Source organism: Oryzias latipes, chromosome 17 (genome assembly GCF_053564925.1).
Source record: "Oryzias latipes strain Hd-rR chromosome 17, Olatipes_Hd-rR_3.1".
NCBI classification, from domain to species: Eukaryota; Metazoa; Chordata; class Actinopteri; order Beloniformes; family Adrianichthyidae; genus Oryzias; species Oryzias latipes.
This window is the reverse complement of record NC_136253.1, coordinates 35,397,436-35,415,605: the sequence shown is the minus strand read 5'-3', so window position 1 is coordinate 35,415,605 and position 18,170 is coordinate 35,397,436. Positions and strand designations below refer to the sequence as shown.

The window sequence follows — 18,170 nt, the reverse complement described above, 5'->3', positions numbered from 1 at the left end:
TGGAGGTTTGAATAACGGGTGCGGAGCAGAGTGAAAGACGCTGTGGAGGCCAGCCAGTCCCTCTGAAGACAACCAGCTTCCGTTTGGTTCCCAGAGAGCCAACCGGATCCTCGGCTCCGGTTCCCGCTCATCCCGGCAGACAGAAACCAGGAGCTTCAGCTTGCAGGATGTGGCCTCAGATGCAGACGGGCCTGCAGGCAGGAAGGCATGTTTGCTGACAGACCTCTGTGAAGACCCAGACCTCAGGACTTTGTACATAAATGCCACATCCACTGAAACCAGCCACGGGGGGGGGGGGGGGGGGGGGGTCTGCAGCACTGACAGATGAACTCCAGATCATCAGATTTATGTTAACGTGCACGCTCTTTCTTCAAGCTCTGGGATCTTCTGTCTGAGTTAGAAGATCAACCAAATCCAGCACAGAAGATCCTCGGTGAGTCACTGAAAGATGTTTGCACCGTGAACAAAACGGAATCTTCTGTACTTTGGCGTTGGAGTTGACCTCGTTTGAGGCCTTCACCCCCCCCACAGCTTCTCCAGAAACCTCTGGAAAACCTGCTCCACTGGGTTCATGCAACACGAAGTCCACAGATGTGAGGATTTAGAGGAAACCGGCTTCAGAAACCAACGAGCATGAAGATTAAGAGCAGCTGAAAGTGTTTGGACGAGCTGCAGCCACAAAGATAGTTTATGCTATTAAAAATGTCTGGAAACTGCCCCCCCTCCCCCACACACCTTTCATAAAGCCATTTCCATTTGTGTCTGTCTGAAGGCTCACAGAACAATTTTGTACAGCCTCCTGCAGCAGAGGTTTATTAAAGAAAGACGTTAAATGCTCCGAGTGACGTTCCTGATGAAAACATTTATCAGATGTCAAACAGAAAAGACCTCGGCTGAAAGCAAAAGCTGCAGAAACAAAACATGTAAGTATCTGTGATTCACCTTCTGGATGAAAATGTAACGATGGATTTATAGAAACTGGCAGAAACCAAAAACATCTGCAGAACTAGCGACAAAGAAACCAGGAGGGCTGGCACGAAACCCAGCGAGCAGGTAGGTACGCTGCTGAGGGAGCAGGTCACACCATGTGCAGACCAAACAGGGAGGGGTCTCCAGGTGCGTGCCAGTTGGTGTCGGCAGGTTAAAGCCGGACCACGTGACAGGCTGCAGGAACGCCACAGAGGAGCGTGCGCCGCCTGAAGAGAGCATCCCTGCAGGTTGATTTAGGCACCGAGGAGAGAAATTCCTCAGCAGATCTGTCATCCCGCTGAGATTCTGACCAGAGCTGGGGTCAGGTCCAGACCAGGGCGGGAATGTGGCGCAGCGGGCCACTTCCTCACTCTGGTCTCTCCCAAAACCAAGAAAAACAGGGTTGTAAATGTGGCCAGAGGACAAACAGCTGAGTCATGCTAGCGATTGTCCTGTTCTGTGTCAAGCTGGGTGGCATCATGCAGTCGGTCACCTGGGTGGGATTTGGAGGGGATCCTGACCCGCGTCGCTGATCCCCTTATTTTTTTTATTTTTTTTTTTTTTAAACTTGTCCTGTCCAACAGCTGGGCAAACAGATGAGAGCTGAGGGCCTCTTGTGTTGGACATATTTTATTTTAACAAGAGGGGTTATTAATCTTCAGACAAACCAAAGGTATGTCTGAATAAACCCCTTTTGTAATTGAGGCCAAACTTTATTAATTTCAAACATGTCTGAAAATCTTTGGTGTTGGACCGGACGGAAAAGGAAAGAGGGGAAGAAGAGAGAGGGACGTTAGAGAGAGGGGGGGTAGGGGGTGATAATAGGAGGGGAAGGGGGATAAGACCATGAAGCAGCATAGAGCAGACAAGTTTACTGGTTTTTTATCATTACGGTAAGGTTCAAATGTAGTACAAAAAGGGCGGGGCCTGTTCACACACACTCAAATATTATCAACACACCTGCTAGCTGCAAAAATGTCCACATGTCAACATGTACACAAAACAGATAGTGTTCACAAACGCATACACGTTTGTGAACCCCTTTACTGCTGATCCCGCTGATCCCCTTTACTGCTCATCTGGACAGAGCCTCCACTCTCAAAGCTTTATCTGAAACCTCTTGAATTGAGACGGCATGTCTGCTGCGACTTCTAATGAGATGTCTTCATAAAAAATAAAAATAAACTACACTTTATAACAAAAATGTAATTAGAAAAACTCTGTTGTGACTCCCATACATCCAGAATGATTGCTTTGCTGATTTCTTTTTTTGAATTTCAAGAATACTCCGTTTTTTAAATCGGAAGATATTTTGCCTCACAAAAAGTGGCTTTTTAAATTGTATTTATAATTTATGTTTAAACAAAGGGGCATTCTTTGAAAATGACACTTGTTGAGCGGCTGCATCTTAACGGGAGCTCAGGTATGTCTTTCGGTTCCCATGAGGCCTCCTCAAGGGACGCCTTGATGATGGAAGGTACCGTTGTTGTGGGTGTGGTAAGTGTATCGTTGTCAGAACTCTGTTTCCCATCTCCAGAGTTCTAGCCACACGTCCTGGATGCTGCAGACCTGGCTCTATGTTTGGACCTGATCTTCTGTCTCCTGACCCTGTTTCTGACTCTGTTTGCCTGCCACGACCATCGCCTGGATCCTGACCACCCTGTCTCTCCTCTGATGATCTTATGCCTGTTATCGACCCCTGCCTGCATGCACAGAGTGTGCCGTACGATCCCGTAGGACGTCCACACAAACTACACTCCGATTGTCTGATTTCTAGCAGTCAGCCTGCAGCGAGGAGCGTGCACGTATCACGTGAACAGCCCTAACGGCTCCTTCTATGGTCTGCAGGATTTGGGTGGGTTGAAAAATAAAATGTCCGTACGACAAGCCTGCATCTCACCTACTCCACCCTTACGTGACGTCTAAGTTTTCACTACGACCTGTCGCCCGCAGCATAAATGTAGAGAAATGAGCATTTTCCCGTTACGGGTTCACTGAGCGTCTACGACCTGGATACTTCCTGCAGGTGAACCGCATGTCCTGCACAGGCTTGACCATTTCTCACCTGCAGGCAGCTGTAATCACCTGTGAGGACAGGTGGGACTCAGGCTTAAAGCTTTAGTTGGATGATATCTGGAAAAATATTGTTCAGATCCAAACTAAAATCTGATGTTTAATCGAGGGATTTGAGTTTGGATTGAAGCAAATGCTGCCCCCCACCCCCACCCCACCCCCACCAGCTGCAGCAGCAGTTAAGGAACTGCAGCAGCATCAGAGTACTAAGAATGATGCAGTAATTCAAACGGGCCAAAAAGAAAAAGTACCAAAGAAGACAAACTGGATTCTTCCTCTGAAGCCCGTTCAAAAGAACAATCACTGTTCCTGATGGAGAACCTGGAGAGAATCCCGGTCCAGGAGGATTTCAGGAGTGAACGTTTGTGACAGAAAGTGCTTCACGGTGCAGTCGCCCCCCCAGCACCAGCTCAGGCCTGCTGAACTGAAGAACATTAATACCCAGCTGCCGCTGCATCATAAAACTTTATTGAAATCTTGTATCTGAAACGTATCCAACAGGATTGTGCAACTCAGCGGTTTTCTGACTTTTGTTTTTGTTCAGAGTCAAACTTTTAGAGAAACAGACCAAAGGCCGTCCTGCTCTCTGCCTGGCGGTGTTTGTCTAGCATCCTTTTGTCAGACTTCCTCCTCTGTTCTGCAGGAAGGAGCTTGTTCTTTTGTGCGTTTTTGTTTGCTTCCTGTTCTTAACTCTGCTGTGATTGATCGCCACACCTGCATTACATTCATTAGGACGCAGACTTCAGTGGCTTGTTCCTGCACGTCCTGCCTCCTGCTCTGCTCCACCTCTTTCTTCTGTCTTTTCTGTGTGTTCAGACTCGAACCCATCCTGGGTTGGCCCTTCCCTGCCCCCTCTGCCCCAGCAAACGGAGAACGTTGGGTTCCTCACCTGGAGGCCTCCTGCTTGGAGTCTGCATCTGGGCACCAAAAACGGTTACGTAAGGCGAGGTTTTGTCTGTGGGAATTCACTCGGAACATCACAGAAACTGTAATGACTGCAGCTCCACAAATGTCTGCCCCCCGGCCTCATGTTAAGACTCCCCAGAGGCCTAAAGGTCACACTGACTGCTCCAAGATCTCCTTTTTAGTCATGTTTTTATTTGGTTTGTTCAAATGACAAGATTCTGATTGGTCCCCGTTGTGGTTTGATATTTGTGAGGACAACAGACAACCATGAACGTGACGGGCAGTTCTGCCTCTGTCTGTCATGACGAAGGGGGGAAGGATCTGCGAAGAAACGGGGAGGGGGTTTTGGTCAAAGCAGAGAGCGGCGACATTCTTAGACAAGATTTAAACAAACACAGACGCTGGCTGAGTCAGACCACACACGGACCCTGTGGATCTGCTGAGCAACAGCTTCCACTCCCCCCTCACACGAAACGCCGCTCACGTCTGTATTTACTGAGAAAAGCGGGACATTTAGGATCATCTGAGCATCAAACAGAGTTCAAAGAGTCGCAGCTCTTCGTCTCTTCTTTCCTTCCCTCCTCATACGTTCAAACACTCGTACAAAAATATATCTTTGCTGAACTTTACACGGTTTGGTAAAATCTGTTAAAAAAATAGTCATTTTTGGGATAAAAAAATCTTCACTGTTGCGAAAAATGATGCTTATGTTGCTGTTTGTGGTTGTACCCGCTCACTCCTTCCTCCTCTCAGCAGCTTACACCTTGACCGGATCCTCTAGCTTGCCTTCACACTTGCATTCCCTGGTGATGCTCGATGGCAGGTCAGCTCTGGGTTCTTCAACCGCCCCCCCCCCCTTCAGTGCTGCTTTGGTCTGCCTCCGTCTGCTCCTGCTGGAAATGCAGAAAACAGAGAAAGATGACTGTAATTCAGACGACTCACTCAACAAGACGTGTTTGCAGAAGGCTCCCTCCTGTGTCGTCCCTCAGTGATGGAAACAGAGGGAGAGCTTGTGTATCCTTGTGAGTCATGATGTCTGAGTTGTGAGTCAGACCTGCATAGAAAAGCTTGTTTTTTCGGATTTTTCTGTCAGTCTCTGCAGAAATCTTGACGCCTCCACAGCCCGAGCGGGAAGGTTTGCATCAGACTTAACATCAAATGTATGTGTGTGTCTGTGGGATTCCTGAAGTTTTCATCTTTAACCAAAGAACCTCCCTCATCATGAAATCATCCAGCCCCATAAAACGCAGCCTGAGGAGAGGACGGTCAACGCTTTGGATCAGACAAACCTGCAGATTCTGCAGATGTAGACACAAGATCAGGCTGGCTGGACGTGCAGACCGTCCCTTCAGGCTCTGAAGTTATATAATAATTCTACATAATTATACTACATGATTAAAACTGAAAGTGGAATGATTTGAAATCCCTTTTATAACATTCCTTTGGTTCGTAGAATCAAATGTTGGGTCCAAACACAAAAGACTTCAAGAACAAATACAGAAATATGATTATTGGTAAATGTGTACATTTATAAAATACAAATTAACTGTGATATATCTGTCAATCTTTAGGAAAATTAAACTTGGGTGTGTTTGGGAATAAGATTTGAAAGGAACCAAACAAGTGCTTAAATATGACAAGTGTGTGTTTCCAGGTGTGTGTTTGTGTGTAGTTCTATGTGTGTCTATGTGTATCTGTAACTGAACAGAGAACGGTACTGAAAGTGGGTGGACTGCTAATATGTCTGTTTTAGGGCATTTTATACGACTTTTACTTCTTCCCCCCTTTGGGATATTTGCTGCATAGTTTTATTTTGATGTTTTTATTGGTTTCTACACCAACTTTATCATGTTTGTGTTCTATAAAAGGAGAAAAAGAATGAATAAGTCATACTGACTGAAAATGTCATGATTGGCTTTCTTGCATCTCTGTTGCTGCAGGAGGATGTGATCTGACTCAGAGGATATTTTATTTTGAAAAGAACTGGTGAAAAAGTTTCAATTGTTACATAAAGAAAATTAGATGATTGTTATAATTGAAATATTGTCAGAATTTAAAAGTTACATTTTATAAACGAAAGGCTCAATGACCACAAAAAGCTGTATTTTTTCTGCCTTTGGGTTAGGAACTGGACCAAAATGACCTTTTTAGAGGGAAAGGTTGCATTCAAATCTATATACGTTTTTAAGTTTAAACACGTAACATAAGTTTAAACACGTAAACGTGAAACCTTTTTTGGTGACTCAAGCAGGGCATGGGGGACAGCTTGCAGTGCGCCTCTGGGTTGCTTAGCAATGCTGGTCCTTCTAACATTGACCCTGGGCTCTGAGGGACTCATTGAAACGATTCAAGCCTTTCAAATACCAACAACATGGAGGCTGAACAGAAACTCCGTCATTGCAGTTCATTAAACGGCTCATTCAGATGCACCTCCGGCGCCTGCCAGCATCATCCAGAAGCTCCCACCTTGGAAGCGCGCCTGCTCCTGCAGCAGTTTATGGTGGACGCAGACGTACCGAGGGTCTGCTTCACTGGGCTCTGGCACGTGGCTGAGGGGGTTTTATTATTAAAACCAGACTGCGCTTACCCAACGCACAGGGCCCAGAAAAATAGACTGCAGTTACGCATTTTCTGCACAAGAGGGAGGCCCTAAACTCTCACACATGTCTCTGCAGCACCTACAGAGGGGGGCACGTCGGAGGGGCTGTTCCAGTTCCCGCCTCTGCTGCAGGGGCTCTTTTCGTCTATTAAGGCTGGAACTATTAACGATGAGAGGGAGGCTGCAGCATCAACCGCATCCTCCAGAAGCTGCAGCGGCGTCTTCTCTTTGCCAAAAGCAGCAGAACTTTGTTCCACCTCCCTTCACGTTACAGCGTTTACAAAAAAGCATCAAAGTTCTAGCTTCACATCCATCAAAGTGAAAGTGCCACAGAGACGCAGAGCGAGGCTCTTCAAGCACACTTTCAGAGGAACAAATGCAGCTCCTAACGTTGCTTTTCCCTTTTCCCGACACAGAATTCCTCACCGGACTGGTGAAAGGAAAACTGTTCAGTCAGGAGGGAAGTTTTCCCTCCGCCTCTGATTACATCCACATGTGGAGCATCACTGACAGGACAGACGCTGTATGGAGGGATATTTATGCCACCACGTTGCACACAAAACTTTCTAAGTTGCAAATTAAAATATTAAATATTTGCTTTCAAATTTTTGTTTTTTATTTTCAAAAACGTTTTTTTCCTCAAATTTTTTTTTTTGCTTTCAAAAAATATTTTTGTGTTTGCAAAACAAATGTTTTCAGTTAGGTTTCAGTTTAGCGTGAGATAGCTGCCATCAAACAGCTTCTTCACCCTAAACTAAAAAAATAAAAGGTAGAAAAGAGAGAGCAGACACACCGCCTGCAGAAACATTTGTCCTGCAAACGCAAACATATTTTTTCGTGTGTAACGTGACGGCATAATTATTGCTCCATACACGGAGTGGAGAGAGCTGGGAAAGCATGATATCAACCAAAACAGAACCCCCCACCCCTCCCCTCCCCTGCACTGCTGCCCACACACAGACACGCACATCAAACAACCCCCCCCCCCCCCCCCCCCCCCCCCCCCGCGGCGCATGCTGCAGCTCGTTTTCTGGCTTTGAACCGAGCTGCCAGTAAACACAGCCGACGTCATCGCAGAAGCATCAGGACCAGCGTCACTTACTGACAGACGCCCCCGCCGGGTCCCCGCCGACCTCCACCCGTCACAGAAGAGCCTCAGGTTTCAGGCCCCCCCCACCTACACCTTGCTGGTGCTCTGGCGTCCTTTTACAGGGTGGGCAGGGGTCTTCACAGGCCGGGTTTGTGGGTGGGGGCCCTTCCCACATCTGCCGTTCTGGGGATAAGGTGGGGGCTTCTGAGTTTGGGGATTGGAGGGGCTGTTCTCGATGATGACCTTTGGGTCCAGGGTTGGGGGGGGTTCAGTGTGGTTGGGGGCCCGCTTCAGGTTCAGATGAGGCAGGTGTCCGTTCATACTGAGCAGCTTTTCTTGACTCGAGTCCTTATTGAGGCCGGGGGGGACGAAGCTGTTGGTTTTGACCACTGAAGCCATGTGGACGGGGGAGGGAGCGTTTGTTCTGAGGAGGACGCGGTCCTCGCCGTTGGCTTGGGGGCCCTGACCTGTAGCAGGTTCCTGATTGGCCATCAGTGCGACTCTCAGGTCTCCTAAAGGAGCAGGGTCATGAAGGTGATCGGACGACCCCCAGGTGACGCCCGGCGCCTCCCCCTCCAGGCGGATGTCCGCTGTGAGACGATCTATCTGCTCCACCACCTGGAGGAGGAAGGAAAACACCCCGTCAACGATGAACCCTACATTCCTACAGAACACTTTCACCACAAAGAGAAAAATCCAACCTGAACCCAAACCACAGAATTCTGGGAAAGCAAACAGGGAAATAATCCGATGATGAGATTTGATGCAGTCATGAGAAACTGCAAAGTGGAGGTTTGTCGACTGCTGAACTGCCTGCAGAGCACGTTCACTTAGCCACCAAATGGGATTAGCAGCAGGCGGGAGAAACTACCCCTGGCTGCAGTATGCAGAAGAAGGCGGAGCTAAACGTGGGCTCCGCCTACTGCAGCATGGCCTCTCAGCAGGAGCGTCCGATGCAGCCGATTCACAGCCGAACCTTCCAACCTTTTTCCGCACTGTTAAACACACCTCTTGGATTGTTGCACTGAAAATAACGACTGCCACATTTTGATAGTTTTAACTAAAATAAGGAGAAGGCTACTGTTCCAAACAGGAAGTGCAACAGGAAGTCCTCCAAATGCAGGCTGTTCCTCAACCGCCAAATTAAATCCTAGTCTGACCATAAGTCTGTAGTCGGTTACTATTCTACAAGCAACACTAACTGATAAAGTTTAGGGTCAAACCAACTGACTAAAACAGAGAACTGGAGTTTCACCCCCCCCCCCCCCCCACACACACACACACAGAAAATGGTTTGCCCCTGGCTCCAACCAAATCAGGTCAATTCAGTTCATTTTTTCGCCATGTTGGAGCCAGACAAGGTCAGTAAGCAGTGATTGGTCCAAGTCCGTCTGAGTTTCTATGGAAACCACTCTCAACAATCAAGGGGGAGCTTGTTGGAAGGCCACACCCCTACCACTTGAAAGCAGGCCTACATGACATCTGTTAAACGTTTTGAACAGTGGGGGCCAGCAGGCTCCACCTACTGTAACGGAGACATCTGATTGGTCCGTTTATAACTTGAATAATTTGAACAACAGAAAGAATATCATGAAAAATAAGAGGAAACGGTTGTTAAAAAAGGTATCAGAGCAAGAATGTTTCTACTGACCAATAGAATGACGGAGTAACCGCTGTTTATTTCTCTATAGGGTCTGTGGCATTTTGGCTTCTTTGAGCCACTTCCTGGTTGGAACGCCATGGGGGAGGAGTCAGTATGTACAGTTCTCCAGTTCTAAGATGTCAGTGATCAAACCTAAGACCATTGAAATTCTCTTAAATATACTGATTATCCTGAGCAAATTCAGAGGTATTTATATTTCCTCTACAGGTTTTAATACGTCGTCTTCTAGAAATGATGATCAATATTTCCTCTAATTGCTCCAATTAATAATTTCCTCACCTGTTTGACCTCAGAATGTCTGAACTCTCATTTAAGGAGCAGATTCTTTCCAGAAATGAACGTTTATTTACGGCTTTAAGCAGAACGAAGTGCTGAAGGAAAAACAAGCTGGACGAGTTCCAGCAGGAAGGTCAGAGGAGAACGTCTGACCAGAGATCCAGGAGACGACGACGAGAGGATCCCAGTGATGAGTCAGCACACACACACACAACACACAACACACTCACAACACACAACACACACACAACACACACACAACACACAACACACTCACAACACACACACAACACACAACACACTCACAACACACAACACACACACAACACACACACAACACACTCAGAACACACAACACACACACAACACACAACACACTCACAACACACAACAGACACACAACACACACACAACACACACACAACACACTCACAACACACAACACACTCACAACACACACACAACACACACACAACACACTCACAACACACAACACACACACAACACACAACACACTCACAACACACAACACACACACAACACACAACACCCTCACAACACACAACACACACAACACACTCACAACACACACACAACACACAACACACAACACACTCACAACACACAACACACACACAACACACAACACACACACAACACACAACACACTCACAACACACACACAACACACAACACACTCACAACACACAACACACTCACAACACACAACACACACAACACACACACACAACACACACACACAACACATTCACATCACACAACACACACACTCATAACACACAACACACACAACACACAAACACACACACACAACACACTCACAACACACAACACACACACACACACAACACACACACACAACACACACAACACAACACACACACAACACACTCAAAACACACAACACACACACCACACACACAACACACACACAACACACACGCACAAAACACACACACACAACACACGCGCACACAACACACACACAACACACGCACACACACACAACACATGCACAACACACATACAACACACACACAACACACACACAACACACGCACACAACACACACAAAACACACATGCAACAAACGCGCACACAACACACACACAACACACGCACACAACACACGCACACACACACAACACATGCACAACACACATACAACACACACACAACACACACACAACACACGCACACAACACACACAAAACACACATGCAACAAACGCGCACACAACACACACACAACACACGCACACAACACACGCACACGCACACAACACACACACAACACACATACAACACACACACAAAACACACACAACACACGCACACAACACACACAACACACGCACACAACAAAGACAACACACGCACACAACAAACACAGAAAACACGCACACACACACAACACATGCAAGAAATGAACGTTTATTTACGGCTTTAAGCAGAACGAAGTGCTGAAGGAAAAACAAGCTGGACGAGTTCCAGCAGGAAGGTCAGAGGAGAACGTCTGACCAGAGATCCAGGAGACGACGACGAGAGGATCCCAGTGATGAGTCAGCACACACACACACAACACACAACACACTCACAACACACAACACACACACAACACACACACAACACACAACACACTCACAACACACACACAACACACAACACACTCACAACACACAACACACACACAACACACACACAACACACTCAGAACACACAACACACACACAACACACAACACACTCACAACACACAACAGACACACAACACACACACAACACACACACAACACACTCACAACACACAACACACTCACAACACACACACAACACACACACAACACACTCACAACACACAACACACACACAACACACAACACACTCACAACACACAACACACACACAACACACAACACCCTCACAACACACAACACACACAACACACTCACAACACACACACAACACACAACACACAACACACTCACAACACACAACACACACACAACACACAACACACACACAACACACAACACACTCACAACACACACACAACACACAACACACTCACAACACACAACACACTCACAACACACAACACACACAACACACACACACAACACACACACACAACACATTCACATCACACAACACACACACTCATAACACACAACACACACAACACACAAACACACACACACAACACACTCACAACACACAACACACACACACACACACACAACACACACACACAACACACACAACACAACACACACACAACACACTCAAAACACACAACACACACACCACACACACAACACACACACAACACACACGCACAAAACACACACACACAACACACGCGCACACAACACACACACAACACACGCACACACACACAACACATGCACAACACACATACAACACACACACAACACACACACAACACACGCACACAACACACACAAAACACACATGCAACAAACGCGCACACAACACACACACAACACACGCACACAACACACGCACACACACACAACACATGCACAACACACATACAACACACACACAACACACACACAACACACGCACACAACACACACAAAACACACATGCAACAAACGCGCACACAACACACACACAACACACGCACACAACACACGCACACGCACACAACACACACACAACACACATACAACACACACACAAAACACACACAACACACGCACACAACACACACAACACACGCACACAACAAAGACAACACACGCACACAACAAACACAGAAAACACGCACACACACACAACACATGCAAGAAATGAACGTTTATTTACGGCTTTAAGCAGAACGAAGTGCTGAAGGAAAAACAAGCTGGACGAGTTCCAGCAGGAAGGTCAGAGGAGAACGTCTGACCAGAGATCCAGGAGACACACAACACACACACAACACACACACAACACATGCACACAACACACGCACACAACACACACCACACACACACACACCACACACACAACACACACACAACACACTCAAAACACACACACAAAACACACACAACACAACACACACACAACATACTCAAAACACACAACACACACACGCACACAACACACAAAACACACGCACACAACAAACACAGAAAACACGCACACACACACAACACACACAACACATGCACACAACTCACGCACACAACAAAGACAACACAGGCACACAACAAACACAAAAAACACGCACACACACACACAACACATGCACACAACACACGCACACAACACACAACACCCACACCACACACACACACACCACACACAACACAACACACACAACACACTCAAAACACACACACAACACACACACAAAACACACACACACAACACACTCATAAAACACACACAACACACACACACACAACACACACACAACACACTCAAAACACACACACAACACACACGCACACAACACACACACACACACAACACACACGCACACAACACACACACAACACACACGCACACAACACACGCGCACACAACACACACACAACACACACACAACACACGCACACAACAAACACAGAAAACACGCACACACACACAACACACGCACACAACACACGCACACAACACGCACACAACACACACACAACACACGCGCACACAACACACACAACACACGCACACAACACACAAAACACACGCACACAACAAACACAGAAAACACGCACACACACACAACACACACAACACATGCACACAACACACGCACACATCAAAGACAAAAAACACGCACACACACACACAACACATGCACACAACACACGCACACAACACACACACACAACACACATACAGCACACGCACACAACAAACACAGAAAACACGCACACAACACACACACATAACATACACATGCACACAACATACACAGAACAACACACGTGAACACAAAAAGGAAAGCACTCATAAATGTAAACATGAACACACAGAAACTCTTCTGAACACACATGAACACTTTGAAAGACACACAGACACGCGTGAACACACAGGAAGTCCCCTCCCCTCCCCTCCTCTCCTCTCCTCACGTCATCGTCTCAGCAGGATCAGGAGGACGGATCAGGGTGTAGAGCGTCTGGCATGATAATATGAGTGATGTGCACCTAGAGAGTAAATAGCTCTAATTATAGACCTCCTACCTCTTTCATCTCCACGTGAACTTGCTTCAACCCCCCCAGCACGTCCTCCAGATCTGTCACCACTTGCCGGATCTGATCCCTAACTGTAGGCTTCCTCCTCCTCTGCCTCGTCTCCTCAGACGGCTGACGCTGGCAGATGTGTGGAGAGGTGGACGTCTCTGAGCGGGGGACACCTGAGGGAAGGTTGCAGGTTCCCTGTCTTCTGCTGTGGTTCAAATGCTTCTGTGGGACCTCAGTGGGGAAGAAGCATTCATGAGGACCCTCACAGCTACTGCAACCCTCCTTTAAAGAAACGTACAGCCTTTCAGGCTCCTGATGGTTATCTCTGTGCGCCCCTCCCTGGAAGAACACGGCCTCCGGTCCACAGTGCCCGTTTGCCATGTTAGAAGGAACCGGATCCACCTGGTAGCTTCCAGAAGAACATCCACAGCCTTCTTCTTCGTCCAAGGCCAGATACCTGATGGTCCTTCTACGCCTGTGCCCATGACCTTTGACCTGAAGATGGGGAAGTGGGTGTGGTATCCCGCTGTGGAGGGCGGGTCCCCCGTTGTAGCTGCTCACACAGCCACAGTGTTGGCTCACAGAGGAGCAGTGTCTCCTTGTGGGCTGTGCCGGGCAGCTCCACAGGGCCGGGTTCAGTTCCCAGGCGCATGTCTGGCTCCAGTCGTCTGGGTGGCTCCAGGGGCCGGGCCCCGCAAACACAGGCCTCCTTTGTGGGCTGCGCTGACCGCCGTCCCTGACCTGAGGAGCTCGGACGTCTCTCCTGCAGTCCAGGCGTGGGGCGGACGCTGGCGGGCGTCCGGCGGAGTGACAGCCGTACAGCTGCTCACAGGAGATGCGGTGCTGGCTTGGGCAGGGGGGGTGGGCCCGCTGGAGAAATCGGTGGTGTCCCAGCGTCTGGGAGCCGTCCGTGTACATGTCCAACGCAGCCCAAAAAATGGGAAGGTCTCAGAAAAGAAGTGGTTTGTTCCCGTCCCAGCTCCCTCCAGCCCAGTCATTCACTCCTTCTGGTTTCCTCATCTGCGCCTCCCCACAAGAAAACTTTTCTCCAACTCTTTTTTTTCACCCTGGACTTCTCCCTCCCCTTCCTTCCTGTCTGTTGTTTCCCTTCTTCTTCCTTCTTTGCGTGCGTAATCACTTCCTTTTTCTTTCTTCTAACTTTTTCTTCCCCTCTCTTGTTCCTCACCCCGTGGCCGTCTTTCCTTCATGCCCCCCCACCCCCACCCCCACCCCACCTCCCCTCATCGTCCCCTCCGTCTCTTCTGCTGCAGGCGTTCAGTCTCTCCTTCTCCGACGCTGGATTTCCCGTCTCCTCCCCTCTCCTCTCCTCTTTTCTTCTCTTGGAAAAGCTCTCACGCCGCCGGCGGTACCTGGAATCTGGATCTGAGGCGTCCTTCCCCGCCCAGCAGCAGCTGGAATCCAGCTGCTCCGTCAGGCTCCTCCGCTGACCCACTCCATGGGGTTTCCTCTTTCTCGGGCAGTGCGTAAACCGTCTCAGCGCTGGTGCCGAGCTCATTAGCCCAACAAAATCCGTTGCGCTCTGCAATTAAATGCTGCCTGAGATTCCTTGGCCACAGTCTGAGCGAAAGGGAGGGGAGAAGGAGGAACACTACGGGAGGTGTGGTCTCCCACAAACTGAGACAAGCGAGACCTCTGAGTGAGTGACGTACGAGGACGACAAGTTTCAGTTCAATTTTATTATAGCCCAAAAAACTGAACTGAACTGACTAAAGTAAACGGGGCATCCCCAAGTTTCTTCTCTGTTCTCGGCGTTTTCCTGTCGTGACCTGCGTGGATTTCACCGCATAGCTGAGCTGAACGTCAGTCTGCTGGCGGAGAGACGCTCCTGTTCAGCCCACACGTGTCATCGTCTGCTTCTCAACCTCTTCTCTCCCTGCAGATAAGCAAAGGATGACACACGAACGAAGCAGGATGAAGCTGAAGTCTGGATTCTCCGTGACGAGAGACAGTTTGTTTTCACAGAAAACAGCCTTGAAAACAATGGGCGCTTAAAAAAAACCCCACCAGGACGACCGCAGAGGAAGATGAAGGGAATCGAAGGAGGAGGATGTAAAGTTCATCAACGGCTATGCGGATGGATCGTTGCAGATAAAACACAGATGGACTGACTTATCTTGAAGGAAAGAAAACATTTGTTAAAGATTAAAGAGTCACTTGAAGGAGTTTTGGCATGTTTGATGTGCTCACAGAGGGAGACAAACCTTCCAACAGTTTCTAAGTGCTGCTCTCATTTACTGCTGTCACTCACTTTAAAGAAACCAGTCATTATCTTCACAAGCGTTCTTTCATCCAGCACTGTTAACTCTGGATTGTTATTGTGTTCAAAACATTCAATGTTTCTGAGAATTGGACTGAGTGACTGTGACCCCCACCACCAGAAAATGGTTTAGTCCGGCTCCAACCAAATAAAGTCAAATCAGTCATCATCTTTCTGAATTAAGGACGCCGCCATGTTGAAGCCAGACGTCGTCCGTAAGCAGTGATTGGTCCAAGTCAGTTTGCGTTTCTATGGTAACCACCATCATCAATCAGGACTGGGCTTGTTGGAATGCCACGCCCCTACCACTTAGAAGCAGGCTACATGAAAATTGTCAATCAAACATTTTGAAAGTTGGACGTAGGGGCCAGCAGGCCCCACCTACTTTCATTGAGGTTTTTGATTGGTCAGTTTATTATCCTGAAAAAATTATATCAGAGCCAGAATTTTTCTGACCAAAAGTGCTTCTCATGCCCGGCGCTTTACATTTCAAAACAAAACAAACATACACAGTATTACAATAAAAACCCCACCCACCCTTCACCATCCCACTCCCCCCCCCCCGTTAACATGTGACCTATGACGCCACACACTCTGAATACTGATAAAAGTAACTTCTAAAAGTAACTTCAGGCTGTGCTGTGAGTAACTATTTGGGAATCTCTTCACACCAGGAGCAACTCATATGTAGGAACATCGTCACAGTGCCCCAACCCCCCCCCCCCCCCCCCCCCCAGACCGGGACGGAAACGGGGTCCACTTCATAGCTGTGAGGCTGCAATGTTAAACTCCAGCCGCCCCAGCAGGGGCAACAACCACCGACCAAGCCGGCAAAGCCCTGGTAGAAAAGATCCCCACAAGAAACACTGAGGCTATAATTCTGATAAGATACTAAAATCTAATGCATTAGATGAACATAAAACATACAATTGAGAATGAGATCAAATGCATTCAATAAAATTAGATTCATGAAACAATATCTACTAAAACTTATAGAATAAATAAGCAGATAAGATCAACTAAAAGCCAAATAAAAAAGGTGGGCTTGAGCCTCTTCTTAAAAACCTCTACAGTCTCTGCGGCCCTGAGGTTCTCCGGTCCACAGGTGAGGACCGTGATGGCAGAACGAAGCCTCGCCATAAGATTTGGTCCTCACCTTAGGGACAACCAAAAGCCCAGCACCGGACAACCTCAGGGTCCCAAGGGCTCATACTTCAAAAGTAGATGACTTAAAAAAGGCCCAAGACTGTTAAAACATGAATAAACCTGTAAAAGAATCTTAAAATCAATCCTTATTTAAGGCTTAGTGAGCAGCTCATGCAGTCTGTTGACAGCAAATCTGTTCTTGTCAGTGGTTATGCTGCAGTTAAGGGGGTATTATTGAGTTTAAGTGACATCATCTTTGAGTGATGATCCGGTACCTGGTGGAAACCCAACAGACGTCATTTCCCCTCGGAAATGGTTGTGTATTTAAAACCAGGGGGTTTAACACTCCCCCCTGAGGGACACCACACACAGAAAGGAGGGGATCTAATTATTTTCAACAAAGGGGGTTTAAACTGATGAGGTGAGTGAATCAAAGTTATAGAATGATGTTATCATTCTATACAAAAGCAGAGATACTGAAGTCAATGGAGTCAAAGTCTGAGGAAGGGCAAAGTTCAGCCGGTTGGTAACCGAGTCAAGACCCGATTGAGGATGTGTTACTATTCTTAACAAGGAAAGGTAAAGGAAAGAGTTCAAAAGTACTTCAGAAGTAGGATGCAGAGAAGGTCAGATGGAGGTGGAGAATTCATAGTGGCGCCCCCTAGAGGAAGCAGCTTTAAGACAAAGCAGATTTGTAGATTTTTCTTTATTAAAAAAGAGAGTTAAAGCCAGCAAGCACACAGATGCTCTGCATCATGGCAAAGGAAACTCAGACTGACAGTGGAGGCAGGAATTGAACCACCAACCTTCCACAGTTCATAATTATTGGTGTTTCTTAGGTGTACACATGAGTGCACGGACCCACAACAGACTCATGACCTGTTCAGAGAGCCCTGCCCCCACCCAACAGGGATAGGCTCCAGCAACCCCCGTGAGCCCAAAAGGGATTCAA

At 47.6% G+C, this 18,170-nt stretch overlaps 1 protein-coding gene and 1 long non-coding RNA gene across 2 annotated transcripts; one reads left to right on the top strand and one right to left on the bottom strand.

Annotated features, from left to right (window-relative positions):
* Positions 1-3,488: 3,488 nt before the first annotated feature.
* On the bottom strand, positions 3,489-15,667 carry si:ch211-178n15.1 (uncharacterized). The gene is made up of 3 exons (XM_023965197.2): positions 13,795-15,667; positions 7,650-8,255; positions 3,489-4,841 (listed from the first exon to the last, which is right to left on the bottom strand). Exons 1-2 carry the CDS (start codon positions 14,710-14,712, stop codon positions 7,725-7,727), a joined length of 1,449 nt encoding a protein of 482 aa, XP_023820965.1. The 5' UTR covers positions 14,713-15,667; the 3' UTR covers positions 3,489-4,841; positions 7,650-7,724.
* Positions 15,476-15,975, top strand: LOC111949065 (uncharacterized). The gene is made up of 2 exons (XR_002875087.2): positions 15,476-15,614; positions 15,695-15,975. It is a non-coding gene; the product is annotated as an uncharacterized LOC111949065 (long non-coding RNA).
* Positions 15,976-18,170: the final 2,195 nt, after the last annotated feature.